The 22,798-nt window shown below is 44.8% G+C and overlaps 1 protein-coding gene, 1 long non-coding RNA gene and 2 other non-coding genes across 4 annotated transcripts; 3 read left to right on the top strand and 1 right to left on the bottom strand.

The window, feature by feature from the left end:
• The first annotated feature begins 2,981 nt into the window (after positions 1–2,981).
• On the top strand, positions 2,982–10,774 carry Prss16 (serine protease 16). The gene is made up of 12 exons (XM_031359444.1): positions 2,982–3,119; positions 3,193–3,359; positions 4,102–4,201; positions 4,322–4,451; positions 5,527–5,650; positions 5,828–5,905; positions 6,005–6,052; positions 6,490–6,780; positions 7,510–7,651; positions 9,512–9,691; positions 9,766–9,911; positions 10,028–10,774. Exons 1-12 carry the CDS (start codon positions 3,053–3,055, stop codon positions 10,082–10,084), a joined length of 1,530 nt encoding a protein of 509 aa, XP_031215304.1. The 5' UTR covers positions 2,982–3,052; the 3' UTR covers positions 10,085–10,774.
• Positions 10,775–16,538: 5,764 nt separating this feature from the next.
• LOC116082551 lies at positions 16,539–18,209 on the bottom strand. The gene is made up of 2 exons (XR_004115359.1): positions 17,966–18,209; positions 16,539–17,194 (listed from the first exon to the last, which is right to left on the bottom strand). It is a non-coding gene; the product is annotated as an uncharacterized LOC116082551 (long non-coding RNA).
• Positions 17,443–17,514, top strand: Trnaq-cug. The gene has a single exon. It is a non-coding gene; the product is annotated as a tRNA-Gln (tRNA).
• A 1,587-nt stretch (positions 18,210–19,796) lies between the features above and the next one.
• Positions 19,797–19,878, top strand: Trnas-gcu. Its single transcript has one exon. It is a non-coding gene; the product is annotated as a tRNA-Ser (tRNA).
• The last annotated feature ends 2,920 nt before the right edge of the window (positions 19,879–22,798 follow it).

Genomic DNA, 22,798 nt, shown 5'->3' with positions numbered 1-22,798 from the left:
TGTGTGTGCGTGTGAGTGTGTGTGTGTATATAAACTCATCCAAAGCTTTGTGTGGTTATGTATACTTTTAATCCCAGAACTCCAGAGGCAAAGGTAGGGTGATATCTGGGAGCTCTAGGCCAGCCTGGTCTACAAAGCAGGATCAAGGACAGCCAGGGCTGTTATACAGAGAAACAGAGAAACCCTGTCTCATAAAACAAAAACAATACAAAACAAACAAAAGCATTCATATAAGAACAACAGTCTATATGCCGTAGGAATTCATGTGAGGCCAAGGGGGTCAGATTTTCCCAGAACACTGTGAGCTATGGATTTTAAGAGAGAGCATGATCTTTTTCGAAACCTCTTATTCTCTAGGGTCTTTTAAGTTACTTACCCCTTCCCATACTCCTTCCCCTACCTTGCCTCCCGCCCCTTCACTTTTCCCTCTCAGTTCTTCATTTATATATCCCTCATCACTTGTGTTTTATCCTTTCCCTTGAGGCCCACCTCTTATGACCCCTCACTGTTTCCTGGCCTCTATAGGTATTCCAACTTCAACAAATGTCTAAAGATTCAAACCTATCATCCACATGAGACAAGCATGTTGGTCTTTCCAGGTCCAGGTTACCTCACTCAGAATGACTTTTTCTAGCTTCAACTGCTGATTAATAAATTTCATAATTCCAGTTTTCTTTACAGCTAAATAATATATCACATGTAAATGTACCAGGGCATTCTGTTCTGCACTGGGTGGAGTAAGATAAAATTACAAAGTAGTTTAATTTATATTTTCCTGGTGGCTAAGGGTGTTGAACATTCAAAAAAAAAATTATTTCTCAGCCATTTGTATTTCTTCTTTTAAGAATTTTGTTTAGTTTTATGCCCCAGTTTTTAATTGAGCTGTTTTCTTGGCATTTAAATTTTTTTCCAGCTTTTTGAGTATTTTAGATTCTAATCCTCTTTCAGACATATAGCCAATAAATGTTTCCCATGTTGTAGGGCGGCCTCTTTCCATATAGAGATGATCCATATGGTTGTGGAGAGTGACTGTCAGAGGCAATGGGAGGAGCATGCTTTTTATCAAGCGCTTCTAAAGGCAGGTTTAGGCTAGTTTTTATGATGCTGCATTAGACTAGAACCCACTCTCGGTGAAGCACAAAGAGTGCATCTTTTCTACCTATTATATTCCCTGTTTTTGTGTTTTTGTTCAGGACCCTGGATTCGATCTGCAATGCTGAAGAAAAAAAAATTATAACAGAAAAAGAAAAGTGTGGAAAGTGATAGGATGAAACTTGCCAATGCTTGGGGATAGAAATCTTGGAAAAGGCTTAGCTGACAAACTCGTGAAATAAAGAAGCAATTCAGTGTGGCTGGAGCACTGAGCCCAAGAGCAAGGGGCTTGGTATGAAACTGTGACGGTAACAGTGGCTAGGTTATGTGCAATTTCAAAGGCCACTTTGAACACTCTATATTTTACTTTGAGTAAGATTGGGAGTCAGGAGTGTGTCCTGAACCATGGAGGGGATGACTGGTCTCATATTTAATGGAACCTCCTGTCTGCTAAGTGGAAATGAGTATGTGGCACAAAGACGAAAACCTTTAAGAGGCTCCTTAGACAAGTCAGAGGCGAGAGCACTGAAGTGGAGACGTCATCAAATCTTTCATACAGTTTTAAAGAAGATCTAGCAAAATTCATTGAAGAATTGTTGTCACAAGCAATGTATATGGTTGGTGGAATTTAGTGTTTAGCAAGGGAAAAAAGAAGAATCCTAACATGACTGTAGCTGACTTTCTGGTTAGAGGAACCGCAAACTATATATACATGAAAATATGTATATGCATACTTCTCATACTGGACAGATTGCTCAGCAGTTTGCTGCTCTTGGAGAAGAAGCAAATTTGCTTCACCTACATGGTGGCTCACCATCATCTGTAACTCTAGTTCTAGGGGATCTCACATCTGCTTTTGACCTTGTGCACTAGGCACAAACATAGTGCATATATATACAAATAGGCAAAGCACTCATAAACATAATTTTTAAAAAATCCAAATTCCCTCACAGTGCCTTGAAAGGAATAAAACACCAAGCTAAAAATGGGATAAAGATAATCACCTTTGGCAATTATTTTTTTTTTCTCCTGTATCCCAAACTGCCCTCCAACTTGCTATGCGTAGCTGAAGATGGCTGAACTTCTGGTCCTCCTCCTCCTGAGTGATGTGACTACAGGTGTCCCAGTCTTGCATGAGTACACCTGGCTAATTTGGGGCTGGAGATTAAGCGCAGGGTGCCATACGTGCAAGGCAAACATTCTACCAACTGAACCACATCCCAGATCATAGTGCCTTTGGAAAAAAAAAAGTGATAACTACCTTAGATCTTTCTGAATATTAAAGATTAAGGGGGCAAGTCCTGTGGATCTATAAAGAAGTAACAATTCATGAGAGGACAAACAGGGGTAAGAAGTCTGAGGCAGCATAAGCCCACTGTGTTCATACACTGTACAGAGTTTTAAGGAAAGAGTGGTAGGATTGTAGGTCAGAGAGAGTGGTGAACATGATGTGGGAAACCTGGAAAAAGTTAAGGTAAAACTTTGGGACCAAAGAACAAAGGAGAAATTGATTCTTGGGACAACCAAGGATGCACTAAGAGGCAGAGAGGAAGGACTAAGAAAGAGTAAGGGGAAAACCAAGAATGCAAGGGGAGGTACTAAGGTAAAAAGGAAGAAACTGGAAGAGGGCACAGCATACATGGGGAATGGGAAATCAGCAGGGAGAAGGGTGACTGTGACAAGGAGGAAGGAAACACCAGAAGAGGAGATGGAGGGGTCAGAGTGGGGAGAGGTAGTGGCAGAGAGTATTGCCAGGTCACCCAGCCTCTACAGACTCTGGCGTCTGGCTATGCTTTAGCAGTTACTACTGACGCCTAACCTGCCAGGAGAGGCATCCCAAATGAAACAGGAGCTTCTCATGAAAGACAAAGCTCGGCCCCGGGGAAGTATTATAGGTTCTCATCGATGGGAAAAAGAGCAGTGTGCCTGGAACCCTTCCTAACACAGAGTACTGAGGAGAATGGCAGTCAAGGCTCCATGGTTGGGTTTTTTGCTTCTGGCTTCGCTCTGGGGACTGTCAGCTCCAGGTAAGATGGGGTTGAGGGTCAAGTAGGGAGACCTACAGAGCCCAGCCAACACCCATGCCTTCCTGTTTCACAGCTTTGCTTCTCAGGCGCCTGAGAGAACACATTCAGAAGTTTCAGGAGAGCTCTAGCCTACAGTCAGGCTTTGGCCTAGGCCACGGTCCTGGGGCTGTCCCCAAAGAAGGGTGGTTAGAACAGCCCCTGGATCCCTTCAATGCATCTGACAGACGAACTTTCCTGCAGGTGAGGCTGGTAGAGGAGGCCGGGGTCCACTGCACTGTCTCGTTAGTCAGCTTACTCTGGTCTGTGTCCCCAGCTCCAGCCCCAGGTCCTTGCTTTCTACCCTGCCCTGCACACCTGTAACCCCAGAACTTGAGAAGTGAAGACAGGAGAATTGGGGGTCAAGGTCATCCTGGGCTGCATAGTGAATTTGAGGCCAGTGTGGGTGATATAAGACTGTCTGGGAGTGGGGGGTGAAAAATCTCAGCAGGTTTTACCATGTAAGCAGAACTCCAAAACAGCCTTGAAATCAGTAGTGACAACAGGTGTTCAAAAATCACAAGAAGGAATAAACAAATGTACCCCTCTTCATTGCCCTCCCTGCATACAACCTCCAAAGGTCGACACACTATTCCTAAATCAAGCTAGTCACTACTTACTCTATAAGGACTGTTTCACAAAATAGCAGAGGCCTACCATGCACCAGCCAGTTCCCTCTGTCCTGAGGATTTAAAAATAAAAACACAAATCTACTATTTTTTTTTTTAAGGAAAAATACTTTACTGCACACAGTGCAAAATCACAGGAAACTGGGCAGTGTGCATCCTAGGGCCTCTAATATCTACATTTACAGCTGTGTGCTCTAGACAAGCCCAGCTAGGACACCACTAAGTAGATGGGGAAAATCTTGGAGAAAAGGCTGGAGTGAGGGGGAAGGGAGTCAGGATGTTCATTGTCATTTCTTTTCCCTCATCTCCACACCTAGCGGTACTGGGTGAATGATCAACACAGAACTGGCCAAGATGTACCAGTATTTCTGCACATAGGAGGCGAGGGCAGCCTTGGACCTGGCTCGGTGATGGCAGGTAAGAAGCAAGCAAGGTATTGACCAGGAAGGGAACAGCAGATGACAATATGTGAGACCTGAGAAGCTCCATAGCTCATACTCAACTCACATCCACCTCTCTACCGTGTGTTCTTCACAGGGCATCCTGCTGCACTGGCCCCTGCCTGGGGGGCCCTGGTGATAAGCCTGGAACACAGATTCTATGGTTTGAGTATGCCTGCTGGGGGCCTGGATGTGGCCCTGCTTCGCTACTTGTCCAGCCGCCATGCGTGAGTGGGGATAACAAAAGTGTTTGGACTAGAATGTTCTGTTAGTCTCCACAGCTGTGTCTCTGCTATTGCCCACTATCCTCTGAGTCTCTGGCTTCCTCTTTTCTTCTCTATGTTCTTAATCTTTCTCCTGTCGTCTCTAACTCCATTCCTCCCTATTTCTATCTTTCTCTCGCCCTCCATTCTTGTCTTTCTGTCCAAAGAATGCTAAAGCGCTCACTGTGGACTACCACTCCAAACCACCAGAATTACTTAGCGGCATTATGGCAACATCCTCTGTGACTGCCCTTGACTTCCATGTAGAAAACAGGAATCCCGTCTTAGCATAATCCAAGCTTATTCCTTACATCTGCCGCTACTCAGAAGAAAATCTTTATAGAAGCCACAGGGCTAACTCACACTTACACAGTGGAGATCAGTTACTCCAATTCTTGCTACCTTGACAGACAGCCTCAAGCTTTGGAATGCTTCCGTCTTCAAGGAGTGGCCTTCTCCCAGATACTTGTATGTGTCTCTCTGTGCATCTCACTTTTGTTGCCCATCCCCACCATCTTTTCCAACTTCTCACCTCCTTTAATGTTCTCAACGAGCTTTATCTCTTCCTTTTCACCTAGGCCCCTCCCTTCCTCTATCGGTCTCCCTGACTGCCCTTGTCTCGTTTCCGTCTCTTTGTGTCTCTCCATCTCAGTGTTCTCAGCAAGCCCAACTAGCTTCGAATGGCAGCCACTCACTCACTGAGAACCACCTCAGAAAAGCTGAGGAAGAAAAAGGATGTTATGTCCCAGTATCTTTCTCCTTTCTCTCTGGGTTTCTCTCAGTCCCCAGTTCCTTAATCCATCCTGCCTAGAGCACTTCTTCTAGGGCGTCCTCCTCGTCTGCCTCTGGTTTCTCCCTATTTTTTTGTCTAAGTTTTTACTCTAACGCGCTAGGAAACTTTTCAGTTCTCACCTGAAATGGGTGGGCCTTCTCCCTTGGCCTAGGCAGAGAGAGGAACCTTGGGTCCACCTTAGGTTTTGGTATCGGTCCACACAGTGGCCCCCCAGGGATGTAGGGTTCGACTTTCGCTCCTTTGCAGGTTGGCTGATGTGGCCTCTGCTCGCCAGGCGCTCTCCGGCCTCCTCAATGTGTCTTCCTCCAGCCCTTGGATCTGCTTCGGAGGCTCCTACGCTGGCTCGCTGGCGACCTGGACCCGGCTGAAGGTCCTCAAAACTCCTCGGGTGGGCGGGGATGGGGAAGTAGGTCTGCAGGGTCCAGACTAGGGGTAGCGCGAGCGTACTCGCACGCTTCTCCCTATCCATGCACATCACTGGGACTAGAGAGGGACATCGGGCGCAGGCACCCCTCCTTGCACTAGGCTGATGCTCCTCCTTTCGTAGTTCCCCCACCTAGTCTTTGCCGCGGTCGCCTCATCCGCACCACTGAGCGCAGTAGTGGACTTCTCCGCCTATAACCAGGTAAGAGCTCAGTGGCCGCAGGGAGAGGGCGGGGGCGGGGGCGGGGGCGGGGTCCCGACCAAAGCGGCATTTTCCGGATGTCCTTCTCGCGTGCCGCAGGTGGTGGCCAGAAGCCTGACACAAGTCGCCATAGGTGGATCTTTGGAGGTAGGCGGGTTGTAGAGTGTGAAGGAAGGCGAGGGAACGGGAAGAGCTCGGGAAAACCAGGGCAGAATGGGGACCAGCCTTAAGACAGCCGGGTTGTGCAAGACCTTAACCCTGGGACGCAGTCTGGTTTTGCAAGCTGCTGGAACTGAAAAACTGGAGAAGCATCTAGAGAGGAGGGGACCTGTCGGGAGGGGTGGGGAACCAAAACAGAGGGGAGGGCTGGGCTAGAGAGGACCCAGTAGAGGGCGGGGCCGAGGAGGGGCATGGCGGGTGAGGGGTGGAGTCATCGAAGGTCGGACGCTAAAGAAGACGCGGGAGACTTGGGAGGGAAAATTTAGAGAGGACGGGGAGCGAGGTTGGGAACCTCCCCAAGAAGATGCAGTTCCCAAGAAGGAAAATCAAAGTCCCCCGCGAACGTCGATTCTTGGTTTCCGAAGTGCCTGGCGGCGGCCTCCACGGCCTTCACCGAGGTGGAGCGGCTGCTGCGCGCAGGCCCGGCGGCTCAGGCTGTGCTGAGGAAGGAACTGGGTGCCTGCGGTTCCCTGGAGCTTCTTGAAGACCAGGCGGAGCTGCTGGGAGCGCTGCAGGCGCTGGTGGGAGGCACCGTGCAGTACGACGGGCAGGCCGGAGCGCCGCTAAGCGTGCGCCAGCTCTGCGGACTCCTGCTCGGGAATGGGGGAAACCGCAGTCACGCCACGCCCTACCTGGGGCTTCGCCGTGCTGTACAGGTAAGTCACCGGCACGCGCGTGTAAGCCAGAGGCTAACGGACCAAGGCTGCGCGTCCATCTTCACTGAGCTCAGACGACCAAAATCCTTCTCTACGCCTTAGATTCCTTATCTGCATAATAAGGTTTGCCCGTCTCATCCAGCTGATAGTAAAATTACCTTATTAAGTAATCCCGTGCTAAACACCCAGTCTACAAATGTAGAGACCAGGAGATTACTGTCTCTTCTATCTTGTTATGTGGTCTTGGCATCAGCAATGTCTGGCAGACAGCAAGTGCACAACACTATTTACGCCTGAAGGGTGGAGGAGCTCTGAGATCACAATTAAGGAGTGCGCCCCCCACGACCCGTTCAACAGTTACAATTCCGCCATTACTTTTCCTGCTCTAATTCTGGACCAGGCTCTTTAAGAATACGTCACAAATTTTATTTCATTAATTTCTCAGGTGAAAGGCTCTATTATCACCCCACTTACAGAAGAGTGAACAGGTAGAACGGTTGCCTCTTGCCTGGGGTCTCACAGATGATAAAGCCTCGGACATGGGTTACAAGGACCTCCTCTGGTGGATGTCCACTGACTTCTGACACCCAGAAAACCCTCTGGAACTTATCCTTCTCCTCATACTTGACCTGTAACCCTATTATAGGCCTGTGGCCTTGACTTGCTAGGAGAGGAGGGGGGATATATATATGGATGTACCTATATGTGCATGTATGTATTCTCCTCTAGATAGTCTTGCGCAGCATGGGACAGAAGTGTTTAAGCTTTTCCCGAGCAGAGACAGTGGCACAGCTGAGCAACACTGAACCGCAAGTGTCTGGCGTGGGGGACCGGCAGTGGTTGTACCAGACATGCACTGAGTTTGGTTTCTGTAAGTGACCCACCTAACTCCCAAACCAAAGCATCTTACAGTTGGTCTGAACTCATGGTCACAACTAACAGACCTTGTGTAACCCCAAAAGTGTCTGACTGGGGAGAGTAGACAGCCACCTCTTATGCTACTCTCATTCAGGCCTCAACATGAAAAGGCCCCTCCTTCCTTGTGCTTCCTGTATTGTGTCCTAGAATATCTCCTATCTCCGGCCTTTCTCACTGAGCTAGAAACCTTATCCTGGTGCTTCTTTCCCATTGTCTGGATGTCCTGTCAAGCATGCATCGAGTCTTACCCACTTGCAACCTGAACAAGTTTTCAGTCTTCCCATTCTCCACTTCTTACTCTGTGGTCCTGACAGAGGCACCAGACACCGCTGCCCGATCCCAGGCTTCTTCCGGTCTCAAAGCTTGTACTTCACCTGTGCAGTCTGACTTCTACACCATAGCCAGAGAAATCTTCCTAAATATGCGATTGCATTTCAGTGACTCAATGTTGTAGTTGCCAGGCAAAAAAAAAAAAAAAAAAAAAAAAAAAAAATACAGGATGACTACTAGTTAAAATCTAAACTACAGAAAAGAAACAAAAATAATGCAGAGAAAAACTCATATATCATATGGACAAAAGTAGTGAGGGTTTTGTGTATCTGAATACAGGTATCCTGTATCATTTGTCAAATCTGGTCATCTCACCCAGAGTTAAGCCTTTGTTCTCCTTTTCGGAGCAGAGTCTTACCAGGTAGCCCAGGTTTACCTTCAGCTCACAGCAGTCCTCCTGCTTTAGCTTCGGAGTGCTGACATGACAGGCATATGCTACCACACCCAGATCAGAGTTAAATTCTACATTCTTTCTACACTTTCTGAAGACAAGTGATGATAGTGGCACGAAGTAAAATGTCCAAATTCCATTTCCTCTCTGTGTGCTCCTGGACAAACTTGGGCAAGTACCTGTTACTGGCCAGGTTTCAAATTTATAAACTGAGAATAATAACAGCACTTTTCTTACTGGTGTCATAACACAGCTTTGCATATTTTGGGCTGCCCAATACACCCGCCCCCTACCAGCTTAGGAATTCGGCACTTCCTATTCAATGTACTAGGGTGATCTGTTGCCCCAATTTGTAAAGTTTGCTCATCTTGTCTCACCTCCAGACACCTTTCCCCCAATATCTTGTATCATCTTTGTAGACAAAAACAAAAAAACAAAAACAAAAAAACAAAAAACAACTGTGTCCCACTTCTGTTATTCTGTGTTCTCTAGTATTATGCTAAAATGCTAGTCCTAATTTGCTAGCAATCCATCTCCCTTTCCGAGTGCTATAACAGCATAGCATGGAACTATTTTGGTTGCCATTTTCTTCTGCCCAGTATTGCCCGACATATGTCTGAGTGCATTGTAGATGGTCAGCAAATGTGAAGGGAGGAATTCATGCAAGGCCAAGGAAGTATGATTTACCCAGAACCCTGTGAGATACGGATTTTAAGCGGGGCAGACATGATCCAATTGGAAAAGCAGTCATTCCAGATTCTCCCTTCCCTCTAATCCTTTGCATGTTCACTTTTCTCTTTTTCGTATTGCTTATTTCTTCTTTTGGTTTGGCTCACCCGTCCTAACTCAAGTCCTTCTTCTCACAGGATACCCTCCCTGAACCCATTGTGTTCTCTCCAGGAGCCCCACCTCCTGTCCTCTTCTATCACAGCCCTGTCACTGGGAATGTAATGATCTGGGATGTGTGGGTCTGTTTAGCAGGAGTGTGAACTCACGAAGTCCCTACTGTGGGTGCTCTATAAATTACTTTGGAGAAGAGCAGGAGGCTGGCTGTATGTATTCTGCACACTTTAAAGTGCTCTCTTTCCACAGATGTCACCTGTGAGGGTCTTCAGTGTCCTTTTTCCCAGCTCCCAGCACTGCCCTTCCAGCTAGAGCTGTGTGAACAAGTGTTTGGTCTCTCACCTGCATCTGTTGCCCAGGCTGTGGCCCAGACAAACTCCTACTATGGTGGCCAGAGCCCTAGAGCCACCCAAGTACTGTTTGTTAATGGTGAGTGTGCCACCACAGCCTGGATCTACAGCCTTGTAGCCCCAGCCCAATACCATCCTCTCCTTTCTTTCCAGGGGACACAGACCCCTGGCATGTACTGAGTGTAACACAGGACTTAGGACCCTCTGAACCAGCCCTTCTAATTCCTAGTGCCTCCCACTGCTTCGATATGGCACCTATGAGGCCTTCAGACTCTCCCAGCCTCCGCCTCGGACGTCAGGTAAGAGAAAAGACCCTGAGTATTTTATATTCTCACTCACATACTTATTTGTATAACTTGTCTTTTACTGGTGCTGAGTTCTGACTTTCAGAATGTTCCCCATCTCTTCTTCACAGAAAATCTTCCAGCAATTACAGGACTGGCTTAAAGATATAAAGAAGAGCCCGAATTGATGTGGGATCTAAACCCAGCCCTTTGCCAGTCCCATCACAGGAACTGCATCCTGGCATTTGTCTTCACTGTAGAAAGCAGCTGGTTTAGGAGGAGGGAGGCTTGGGACTCAGTGCCTGTTCTGCCTGCTTGTTCTCAATCTATCCTCATTGCCAACTAGAAGCTCTTTGTCATAGATCACTATAAATGTAGGCAAACGATTACTGTCCCCTATAGGGAGTGATATTCTGTATGGTAAATGTCAGGAAAATGTGGCTCTCTATGCTGGAGACTTCTTCACCAAGATAAGAATCTAGCTTAAATTCTGCCTCTTAATTCTCGATTGGGCACCTACTGCTTACAACTCTCCATGTCCTGACTGTCTCTCCTGAGTTTTAGTCTGTGGTAGTTAATCTTCATTGTCAGCCTACTTGAATTTAGAATCACATTGGAAGCAACTCTGGACTGCCTCTGAGCCCATTTTCAGTAAAGTTATACTGAAGAGGAAAGACCCACCTGAAATGGCAGTAACAGCCATTCCTGGACTCCCAGCTGGATCTACAGGAAATCTGAGCACCAGCATTCACTTCTCCCTGCTTCATGACTGTGAGCATGATGTGAGCGGCTGCCTCACACCCCTGCTAGCACACCTTGGCCACTATGATGGACCTGTATCCCATAATGTGAGCTAAAGCAAGCCCTTCCTTCCTTCAGTGTTTCCTGTCACTTATTTTGTCACAGCTCCAGGAAAGGGAACCAATGGTCTGTCTCTGCTTTCTGTGTGTTTCAGTCTGGAGGAATGGCAGCAGAAACCTTCTCTTTCTGTTAATCTCCCTTTATACCTTCTTTACTCCCTGCCTCTCCCCACAAGCAAATGTTACCACTCTCCAGAACTCTAGATTCTTGCCTGAAAAGTCTTGAGTTCTGGCTAGTCACTCTGGTTTTCTAACTCTCAGTTTGGGGGTTGGTCCCAAAGCTAGCCTCCTAGGCTGTAGAGCACAGCTCACCCCTAAGAGCAACTGCCACTAATGAGAGGGCAGAGGGAGTCCAGGAGAGTGGCAGCCTCTAAGGACTCCAGGAAAAGGTGTAACTTCTCTCTGTGAGGTGGCTCAAACCCAGAGAACAAGTTTTGCTACTTAGGGTAACTTTAGTTCTGCTTACAGAAACCACCCTGGATCTCTTATTAGCCTCTAACCATAGTAGACATTTAGCATGTATGGTGGCCTTACACATGGTATGTGCTTATAATCTGTTAAGGGAGTCATGCTGCCCTCCACCCCAAGAAAGAGAATCCATGCCCTTCGTGCAGAATCCACATACTTGGGGTTTCCCTCCTGCTGTGCTGCTTATGCCTTTTGCAAAGTTCCTTTCAGTTTGAGACCTGCATTCATTTGGTCTGTCTTCTTCCCTCTGACATTCTCGGAGCTTCTGGAAAGGGCTCATGCATCTGACCAGTTCTGCTCCTGCCTTCAAGGTATTCAGGCACTGTTGTACACCTGGGGAGTGGGTCAGGGGCTTGGTGATGAGTGTACCTCATTCACTGGGGCTAAGGTGCTAGGAATGCCTCATTTACATGAAGAGGAATTCCAAGCGCTTGCTAGATGTGTCCTTATAGTAAGAGGGGAAATTAAACCTGTAATTTGGCCATCGGGCTAGTGACTACCTAAATATTGGGAGTTATAGGGCTCTGTGCCCATGCAGGCCAGATCAGGGAGGGAGTAATCTTCACTCCTGCCAATCTCAAGATGAGATGTCCAAGGTTTGGATATGTCTGGACCTCGCTCTTACTGGTTTAAAAGAGCTTAAAAAAATTAAAAATCTCAACCATAGCCTCCTTCTTTTCCCAACTTGTTCCTAGAGGCACTCTCCCAGACCTGCAAAACCAAAAATTAAATGAAACCACATCAACTGAAAGAGGGCTATGTAGAGGAGTCGGGAGACCAATGAAAGGAGGCGACAAAGGGCAATGAGGAAGGGGGATGAACAAGAGCAAATTTTATTTTATCAGAACAGAAACATTTTGTTATTGTTTTACTTTTGTCTTTATGTTTTAATCTCTGATATACAATTAAAATAAATACATTAAGCACTAAAGGGGTTTTTGATGAAGGCTCACTTCTGGGTTACTTATATATTTAATGCTCTATTTGCATTAGATATATAAGACTGACAGAGATAACAAAAAAAGGACCAGGAGAAACACAGCATGACACTAGCCTTTTCAGCCAGACACAAAAACACTGCTCATGTCTACTAATCACAGAAATCTAGATCTGACTTGTGTCAAGGAAAAAAGTATGTGCTGGAGTCCATAGTGCTAGTTAGCCCACAACTAGCCAGCCTGCAGCTCCTCTGGGAAATCCACAGCAGTTAAGAGCACTGACTGCTCTTCCAAAAGTCCTGAGTTCAAATCCCAGCAACCACGTGGTTGCTCACAACCATCTGCAATGAGATCTGACTCCCTCTTTTGGAGTGTCTGAAGACAACTAAAGTGTACTTACATATAATAAATAAATAAAGCTTAAAAAAGAAAGAAAGAAAGAAAGAAAGAAAGAAAGAAAGAAAGAAAGAAAGAAAGAAAGAAAGAAAGAAAGAAAGGGAAGGAAGAAAGGAAGAAAGAAAGGAAGAAAGAAGGAAAGGCCTTCCCTTTATTTTGTAGATCTATACAACTTGAGAAAGGAGATTTGATTTCAGGACTGACTTGGAAAGAAGATTTAAGATCAATTAGCTGTTCTAATCCCCTCCCCCAGTTTTTCATTAAGCAGGGAATGTTCTGCTTTGGGATGCTCTGCCCCACAGAGCTAGCTGTTCCCAGCTCTTTTTACAAGAGAGAGAACATTGCCTGGGAGGAAAGAAATTGAACTTCCGGAACTCTAAAACACAGTTGGGTTGAGTGTGTAAAGGAAGATAAGAACAACAAATCTGGACTTCAATGGCACTTGTGTATGCTGTAGATGGAACTATTGGCTCTCAGAGGGGGCTCACCCTCAGCTTGGCACTGTGGCACCAACTGAGCTAAGAGATCAGAGAGTAGTCTTTCATCTCTCCATGTGGTGCACAGACACACTTGGAGACAAAACAAACAGCCATACTTTTTTTTTTAAGTTACATTTAGCAACTTAATGACAGGGAAGTTAGAGGTTTTATGCATTTAAGAACAAGAATGGTCTTATTCCTCAGTATACATTTCGATAGTCTTACAAAAGCTTAGGATGGTCACATTTTAAGTGTTTTTAGCATGTAGAATTACACAAAATGTTCTCCTATTCAGCTACATGAGTCTTGTTTTTTGTTTGTTTATTTGGTTGGTTGGGTTTTTTTGTTTTGTTTTGTTTTGTTTTTTGAGACAGGGTTTCTCTGTGTAGTCCTGGCTGTCCTGGAACTCATTCTGTAGACCAGGCTGGCCTCGAACTCAGAAATCCGTCTGCCTCTGCCTACCAAGTGCTGGAATTAAAGGCATGGGGCCACCACTGCCTGGATTTTTTTTTTTTTTTTGCGTCTTAAGACTTAAGATTTCAGCAGTCTTTCTTTCTCCTGTTCAGGCATCGGGGCATGAGGCAAAGATGTGATCAGAAAGACCACTTTTGAGCGGTTATTGGTTAGCATTCATGACCTAACTAACTCATTCACCAACTCCAATAAGCTGTATTGGGAGGAAGAGCCTGATTATTAAATCGTTCAACTTTGTGTTTCCCCACACCACACCTGCTTGATCTTTGCTTAGTCCTATTCTAAGGATCCGGAAGGTGAAGTAAAAGAAAGACTGAGTTTCTTATCTAAAGGCTTCCACATCCTGTGCCCCGCTCTTCCCAGCCTTCGGCTCACTAGGACAGGAGTTTCTGGGAGGCACTGCCTGAGGTTCGGCTTTTTCAGAGGCTGCCACTGGGAGCTGGGCTGCGGAGTGGAAGGCCAGTCCTGATTTGATCCTCAGAGCACCAGCACAGGCTGCTGTCCCTCCTCCCCGGACAACCTAGGCAGCTCTAATCTCAGCACTTCCCAATGAGAATCACAAAGAAAAATGTTGAAGACATCTACAGATCCACATTGTTTCCTTTTCCCCTTTTTATTTTCTTCCAAGTGCCTTTTATTTTAAACTAAAACCATGAACAGGTATAAAAATCCTCTCCCCATCAGAGAGAGGCAAGTTGAAATTCAAGATGTCTTAAATTGCCTTCAGTGCCTCTGAAGTCTCATTCCAGCTACTCAACTCCCATGTTTGTCCTGGGGTTGGGGAGAGGTGCGAGACCTGGAGGGTCTGTTTTACAGTAACTGAATTCCCATCAATATCCATTAAAGCAAGAGTCAATTTGAATAAAGATGTTCTTGTGGCTGGATTGAAAAGATAGCTGAGGCAGTCAGGAACACTCCCCCAAACTTTCATTTTTTACCTTCAAGCACTGCTAGTCATAGAATGCACCAGTTACTGGAGTTCCTGGGGTCAGAGCCTGGATCCTTGAAGCCCTAACATGTCAACCGGCATCAATTAAATCACAATAGTGAAAAGTTTAGCAAGGAGACTTATTCAACTTGACCACGTTTATAATAATTAACAGGCTCAGTGAACTCCTTTCCCAGCCTCACATCCATATTGCAGGTCCTGACATGAGGTTCAGCCACTTAGTTATTTTAATTTCATTCATTTATTTACTAGTATTTGGGCTGGGTGTTCAAGGACAACTTTCATCAGTCAGTTTCCCTTCTCCCTGGTGGGACCCCACAAGCAAGCACCTTTACCGATGAGCCAGAGATCCAGCTTTAAATAAAATGATAAGGTATGCATAATTAAGCATACCTTTGCTTAGGAGTGTTCCTACCCATCACCATCACTGATAAGTTCTCAGAACTGTGTGAGATCTCTCTCTGGAAAGATAAACTCCCATTCTGGCTGGTACCAAGCCCCCAACATTTCTTTTCCTCCTCCTAGCTAGAGATTCCAAAGCACCATCTCAATGGTCTGATAGCCAAGGAGAGAGGAGCGGTGTCCAGGTGTCTACTTAGTATTGTGTCCTTTTGGAGTTAGCCACTGACAGTTTCTGTTTCCAGAGTCAGCCACCGCATAATTTTCTGGTTTCTACAAATGGTAGTTTCAGAATGTCCTATGGTGGGATAACCCCAAAGAGGAAAAGATGAAGGAAATGTTTAATACCTCCTGAAAAGCAGCCCCGAATTTCTGGACAGCTGTTGAGAAAGTTTCTCCCAGAAGTGTCCTCTAGTATGGCTCACAGACTTCCCTGTTGCTGATTTTGGTGAGGGAAAAAAAAAAGAGATCTAGTTTTAAGAAGAAAAATAGAGCTGGAGAGCAGACAGACAGAAAATTGCTCTTTGTGAACAAAGAAAGAATAAGCCAGATGAATGTTATATGGTAAAGCAGATATCATATTCCCTTGACTTACCTACCCCTCGCTCTGGATGGAGACAGTGGCATCCTCTTTACAAATACGTCCTTTCTGGGAGGGTTTTTTGTTTTTGTTTTTTTGTTTTGTTAATAAGCCTTTGCTTTGTTTCAAAGGGTGTGGGGCAGTGAGAACATAATGAACCCAAACTTTTTAAACCAGCTCTGAAATTTCTCTTTTTGAAACAAGGAGACCAGGTGCCTAGTCCCCAAGAAGTTTTCAGGGACTCTCTAGCAGAGGGCAGGTGGCTGCTGAGAGCCATGGTCCAAGGTGAAACGGTTTAAATTTCTCATACTTTTTACCTTGGTTAATATTATTATTAATGGCTCTTTTGTTGTTGTTTGTTGTTTGCTCAATTTGAGACTTGTGTATCCTTTTTTTAAATTTTTTTATTAGATGTTTTCTTTATTTACAATATCTCCTTTCCCAGGTTCCCCTCCAAAAGAAAAAAGAAAAAGAAAATAAAATAAGAAAAAAAAAAAAAACTAAAACAATCCCCTGTTCCCTCCCCCCTCCCCCTGCTCACCACCCCATCCTCTCCCACTTCCTGGCCCTGGCATTCCCCTACACTGGGGCATAGAACCTTCACAGGGCCAAGGTCCTCTCCTCCCATTGATGACCGACTTGGCCATCCTCTGCTATACACATGCCGCTGGAGCCATGAGTCCCCCTCAACGTGTATCCTTAAACTGACCTTAAACCCGGGTTTCACCTCCTCAGTTATCAGAGTGTAGATGCTTACCTTAACTTGTGGAGCCATCTCCCAGCCCTGGTGTTCCTAGTTTTCACACATAACCAGACATCCCGGTGCTCTCCCTCTGTCAGTTACTGGCGCAGGCAAATGGTCCTCCAATTGTAGGATCTGTATGATTTTACTGAATAGGGTTTAGAATTCACAGTATTGCTCTCAGAGAGGAGTCTGGAAGTGTTTGCACTTTACTTGCGATACCCAGTGAGGTGCTCTCCTAGAATTTTTCTTGTGTAGTGCTTAACATCGGTCTTGGCTCGCAGGTGGATCCTCACTAAGGAGAACCGAGCCCAAACCATTTGGGGGAGTGTCTTTGAACTCCGACGAACATAAAAATTGTTCATGATTCTTTATTAAAACCGTGTTTCAATTATTGCGCTCAGGTCGTTTAATCCTGACAGGAGCATACAAACGGAGGCAGGGTTTACCCTGCAACCCATCTCTGTAGCGTGCTTTGGAGTCAAAGTAAGTTTGTGAGAAGGGATTCCGGAGACAGGAACTGCCTCTGGACAGGTGGTCCGGGCTCACCTCAGGTTCAATTCCTTTGCCCAGGGCCTCGCTCGGCCCGCTCTTAAGCCTCACTCAGAGGGCTGCATAGATCCCTCTTAAATCTAGCAATCTCGGCACGTTTTTTCAGTGTTTGTAAACACCAATGTCTCCATGTATCACTGTGAACTTGGCAAAACTATTATCCCCCATAATGTGTCTTTTAAAACGTCAGATCTGTCCACAAAACTGACATGGACCTTAGGCTTCATACTCTTGCTCCCCGTCCGTGATAGAGATGCTCATGCCATTTCACCGGTGGCTGACTCTTGGGTGAGGCAACCCCGGAGGACATCACGAAACTCAATACACCAGAGGATCTCTGTCTGGCTCAACAACTTTACCTGTTTCCTCGGCGCTCTGATCCCTGAACCACTTACTTGGTAGGAAACCTTGGGCATAGGTGGATGTTAGGGAGCGCTCTTGGTCCTTGAAGTCGATGTTTTCTGTTAAAATAAGGAGGCTTTGGGTTCGGGTCATGAGATGAGAAAGAAGCCCTATGCAGGCCGAGGTAGGAGGGTTCTCGAGAATTTGAAGCTATCCTAGGCTACAGAGACTGAATAAAAAGATGGTGGTGGTGGTGGTGGTGGTGGTGGTGGTGGTGGTGGTGGTGATGCAAACGAGAAAAACAAATTATCTTTTTAGTCCAAATAGAATCTCTGGAGGAACTTTAAAGCCATACTGTTACCTGTGTGGTTCCATGGTGTAATGGTTAGCACTCTGGACTCTGAATCCAGCGATCCGAGTTCAAATCTCGGTGGGACCTATGGTTTTCTTTAATTCGACTAACTAGTTTTCTCACTTAAGTTGGTACTCCAAAATTAATTCCTAACAATCTCACCTTAATAGAGAATACCTTCATTCAACAACTAAGTGACTATATTCTTGTTTATAGTATATTTCTTAGAGTGAGGAACAAAGGAAGAAATGTCATGAAGGAATTGCCTGAGAAAGCTGCAACTCTCCAGAGAAATCTACTCACCACTGGGGTGGGGGCGGGGTGAGGGAGCAGGGCAGGAGCAAGCAAGCAACTTTTGAAGACCAAGGGGGATAAGTCCCTGGCTGTCATGGAAACTAGAAATAGAATTATCTTGTTAATGAGTTAACATTAACTCATTATTGCTCGGAGAGCAATAGCTATTTTGTATTTCCTGTGGGTTTTGTTTTTGTTCTTTGACACAAAGTCTCACTCTATCCTCCAATGACCTCAAACTCACCGCAATCCTCCTGCTTCTGTCCACTGAAGACTGGGACTTCAATTTGTTCGGTTTGGGATTTTTTTTTTTTTTTGGTTTGATTTACTTTTTAGATTTTTCTATGAGACTCCGTCTCATGTGACCGAAGATGGCTTGAAACGTTTAATCTTCCTGTCTCCACCTCTTGGGTGCAGGAATTACAGATGACCACGTAGGAGGACACAGTTGGCCACAGTCGCCAGTGGGTAGAGAAAGATCCAAGCGTGACCAGTTTGCACCGAGCACACATCATGTGAACAGAGACAAGAAATGACAACACAAGAAAAAAGTAATTGTGATGTCATTGAGTGGGCGGTGGGGGAGGGGAGGGACTGAGTGTTTCTTCTGGAGCTGTCAGCTCTGCAAGGTGCAGGTGTGAGCAAGCGCTCAAGAGTTTAGCTCGGCTAGGAAGGCGGATGCTCCAGAGGTCCCCAGAATCACCCTCGCCTTTCATGCAACATCTTTCTTTAAAGTTCTGTGTTTTGCTTTTGTTTGTCAGTTTCATACTTGTACACAGAGTGCTGTGGCCGAATTCATCCACCACTACCCTCTTTTGTCCCCTTCTACTCCGGCTGACCTTTTCAGCGAACCCGGTTCTGTGTGTGCGCTAGCGAGCAGATCTCATTCAGGGAACCATACACAGATGCTGTGTGTTCATAATTGCAAGGCCACTTAACATTCAGTTTCACAGCTCACAGCCTGTGAGACAAAAACAAAACAAAACAAAGCAAAACAAACAAACAACAAACAAAACAAAAAAATCCTCGAGAACTAGCGTGTCTGCAGTCGCCAGCGTCAGAGGCTGTTTTACAGGATTTTACCGAGAGGGAAGGAGGCTGATTTTCTTTTAATAACATTATACATTCAACGACAGGGAGCGCACATAGATCGTAGGAATTCGGCGTCTTGACTTTTCATTTATTTAAACTTGTAAGAAGTTTTAATTTTGTTTAAAATGTTGGTTATTCCTATCTTGTTTTATGTAATCGCAAATCTCGCTATCATTTACTAAAATGTAGGGGGTCTTCATAATAAATTCACCTCTTGAAAGATCTGGATTTACTCATTAACGATATATGATCACTCGGAAATTTTTTTTTTTTAGTTACATCTTTTGGTATCCGCTCTCCTTAAAATACAAAGACAATTCAACCTAGTAGAAGCAGGCCTAAAATGTGTTTACAATTACTGGTAATACATATACATATATATATATATATATATATATTTTTGTTTTAATCAGAACAGTTTATAGAAGTGTCTTCTATTGCAATAGATCATGGCAGGGCCTTTGAGCGTAAAAATACAATGAGCTTGGCATAAAATTCTTAGGCAGATTTAGAAATGGTAAGGGCTCGTACAAAATAAATATTTATCCTCAGATTAAACAAAAAAGTTATGAGGCCAAAACAAAACAAAACAAACAAATCTAAGATCCCAGTAGTTAGTGAATCGAGAACTAAGTAAGGCAGGTAAGGAGGGCGGTAGGGGAAGGCACATAAACTGTGAGTCCAGTAAAGAGGGCACGGAGTTCAAGGACAGCAGAAAAATTTTCATTGTATCGTGGACAGCAAGTGTCCTCCGGAGAAACGAAGAGGATTAAGGATAGAGGCGTACAGGTACTACGATGGGATCATCAAAATGCGAAAGTGTCCTTTCGGCGGAAGAAAATGATTGCATAGGAGAATTCCTTAAGTATTCTTTTAGGTTGAAAACTGGTAACGCCATATAGATTACAAATTCAAATTTTAAGACGGCCATCAAAATAAGACTTAAAAACGAAGGCGAAAAAAAAAATAACCATGGTAGGGAGGACGAGGTGGCCGAGTGGTTAAGGCGATGGACTGCTAATCCATTGTGCTCTGCACGCGTGGGTTCGAATCCCATCCTCGTCGTAAGCCTCTAACTGGGCTTACACATTTGAATGTTTTTCTAAATTTTAAACTACCCAAAGCAGTAACCAGTAATCAGCGATTCCTGTGCTCTGTGTACCGTACTCATCACACAAACCGCAAAATTACCAACTGTGGAAGTTTGTAGTCACAGCGCACCATTCCCTCACTACGGGCACCTCTACACATAAGTGGAAGATTGCATTGTGCCTCTCTCTCCTTTCAGCCTCGTTGTCACAGGAAAGTGCTTGGGAATCACCTGTCCTTGTTTTGCTTCACAATACTAGATGGTACCTGTTGAAACTACACAAGAGGAAACATCACAGCTTCTTTAAGCTGTACTTAACAGAAGCTTCAAGATTTCTTATTTTCAAAGTCCCATTGAAAGTTTCCTTTTAACTTTTTTTAGAAGAAATTTCAAATTTGTAGAAGATGTTGTAAGAAAACCACACATACTTTGATCAGAATTTACCTATTCGTTCTTTCTCTCCAACACGCCCTTACTTTCTGACTTGCTCTACCCTTCTTGTTCTCTCCATTGCTTTTTGAAACACACCCACCCCGGTGCCAAAAACAAACAAACAACAAAATAGTTACACGGTAAGTTAATACATCATTGTCCTTTGTTCTTATGGATTTATTTTCTAAAAATAAAGACATTTCGTTTATAACCACAGAATAATTCTCCATTTAATATATTTTCATATATATGGTGGGATTGTTTTAAACATTCATTTGCATTCAAATTTATCGAATGATGCAGTTGTAACATTTATAGCATTTCTCTCTTCAGACCAGGATGCAGGACGCAGGCTTAAATAGGAGCTTTGTCATCCTCCAGCCTCCAGGTGTAAAATCTCTAAGGCATCCCTTTGTATATCTCATGAAATTCACATTTTTAAGGTCACATTTCCCTTAAATGGAAAGTGGTTTGGGAATGCAGCTCACACTTAAGAATACTGGCTGCTCTTCCAGAAGCTGTGGTTAACTATCTGTATTCCAGTTTCAGGGCATCCAATGCCAACCATTTGTTCATACACATTTGAACACAGATGGAAACAAAACATTCATGCATATAAAGATAAAATGAAAAAATTAAAAGGTAAGGAAATGAACCACTAATTTGGTTAGTAATTTGGGCTTTGTGAAATTTTTTCCCCTTCAAAATTAGGTTCATATTCCGAATCCCCTGAAGAACAGCATGTAAAGCATACATATTCATCTTCAGTACAAACTTCATTTACATCATATATCAACAAAATAGATATATCACAACCATGATGGAAATTTAGGTTTATGAAGAGTAGAAAGAAAATAATGCTAAAGTGTACTTCCATCCTTGGGAATACAGAACCTGCAGGTACTTCATGTCCATCTCCCCTTGTAACCAAGGCTGGTTCCAGTCACTGTAGCCCAATCAGTCAACACATGAGAGGAGCTTTCTGACCTGCAACCAATAAGTAGCCTAAGTGAAGAGACTTTTAGGCCACCAAAATGTCTTCCATGAAAATTTTCATTCAGATTTAACATCTATTGAGAATTCCCACCTGAACTACAGCTACTGTGGTAGTTGTCAAGTGGTAATCTCCACCTTCCCCAGTGTGCTACGGCATCCCATTAGAAGTGAGAGGTGCCTCTCTTCACTTATGTAGCTGTGCATTATCAAAATAAGTTCAGGAAAGCCTTTTTGCAGTGTTTTACAATTCATTGTCTCCTTTAATGATTTCAGGACTCAGATGAACATACATGGGCAGTGAAAGCCCTTTCAGGCTGATAAATGCCTTTATATTTCTGCCGTTATATAATTTTAGGATGATATGAATTTTTGGCACAGCAAGTCTGCCAGGTTCAGCTGAATCTACACTGTCTAAGCCCTGAAGTCACTTTTTTCTCAGCCTTAAATGACCTGTAATATTAAAAACCAACACCCAATATCCAGGTGTGTTCATTGTTTCTGAAGTATTTTTATTTCTATAACCTTTTAATGAAAAGTTTTGAAATATGTATGTACATACACAATAAATGCACACATGCATGAACACATGAACACATGTACATTCATAAGTGTACATATTGATATAATTATGAGTTCACAATATTTTCAAATGATATCCTCCTTCCCAGTTTCCCCTCCACAACCTCCCTCTCCCATTTCCCCTCCCCCCTACCCTTTGTCTGTATGAGGGTGCTCCTCCACCCACTCACCCACTCCTGCCTTGCTGCTCTAGCATCTCCCCTATGCTGGTGCATCAAGCCTCTATAGGACCAAAGGCCTCTCCTCCCACTGATGCCAGATAAGGCCATCCTCTGCTCCATATGCAGCTGGAGCCATGGATTCCTCCATGTATATGCTCTTTGGTTGGTGGTTTAGTCCCTGCGAGCTGCGGGTGGTCCAGATAGTTATTACTGTTCTTCCTATGAGGTTGCCGTCCTCTTCAGTTCTTTCAGTCTTTCCCCTAGCTCTTCCATTGGGGTCCCTGGGAGTGTCTGCATCTCTATCAGCCAGGTGCTGGTAGAACCTCTCAGGGAACTAATGGATATCTAATACCAGGCTACTGTCAGCAAGCCCTTCTTGGCATCGGCAACAGTGTTGGGGTTTGGCGTCTGCAGATGGGCTGGATCCGTAGGTGGGGCGGTCTCTGGGTGGCCTTTCCTTCTGTCTATGTTCCATTTTCTTTTGTCCCTGTCTTTCCTGGGATCCTGGGTGTGTCAAAATTCCTGGGGGTCAAGCTGTATCTGGGTGTGGGTGGGTTGGAGATAGGTCGGAGCACAGGTTCTGCTTCCCGGCGCAGGTGCAAACCGGAAGGGACCGTACTTTCAGTTCTAATCTGTTCTCACAAGGATTTTTTTGCTATTTCTCCTCCTCCTCCTCCTTCTTCTTCTTCTTCTTCTTCTTCTTCTTCTTCTTCTTCTTCTTCTTCTT

The sequence above is a fragment of the Mastomys coucha genome, unplaced genomic scaffold (genome assembly GCF_008632895.1).
Source record: "Mastomys coucha isolate ucsf_1 unplaced genomic scaffold, UCSF_Mcou_1 pScaffold7, whole genome shotgun sequence".
NCBI lineage: Eukaryota > Metazoa > Chordata > Mammalia > Rodentia > Muridae > Mastomys > Mastomys coucha.
Note: the sequence above shows the minus strand (reverse complement) of the source record. Positions and strands in the feature narration are given on the sequence as shown.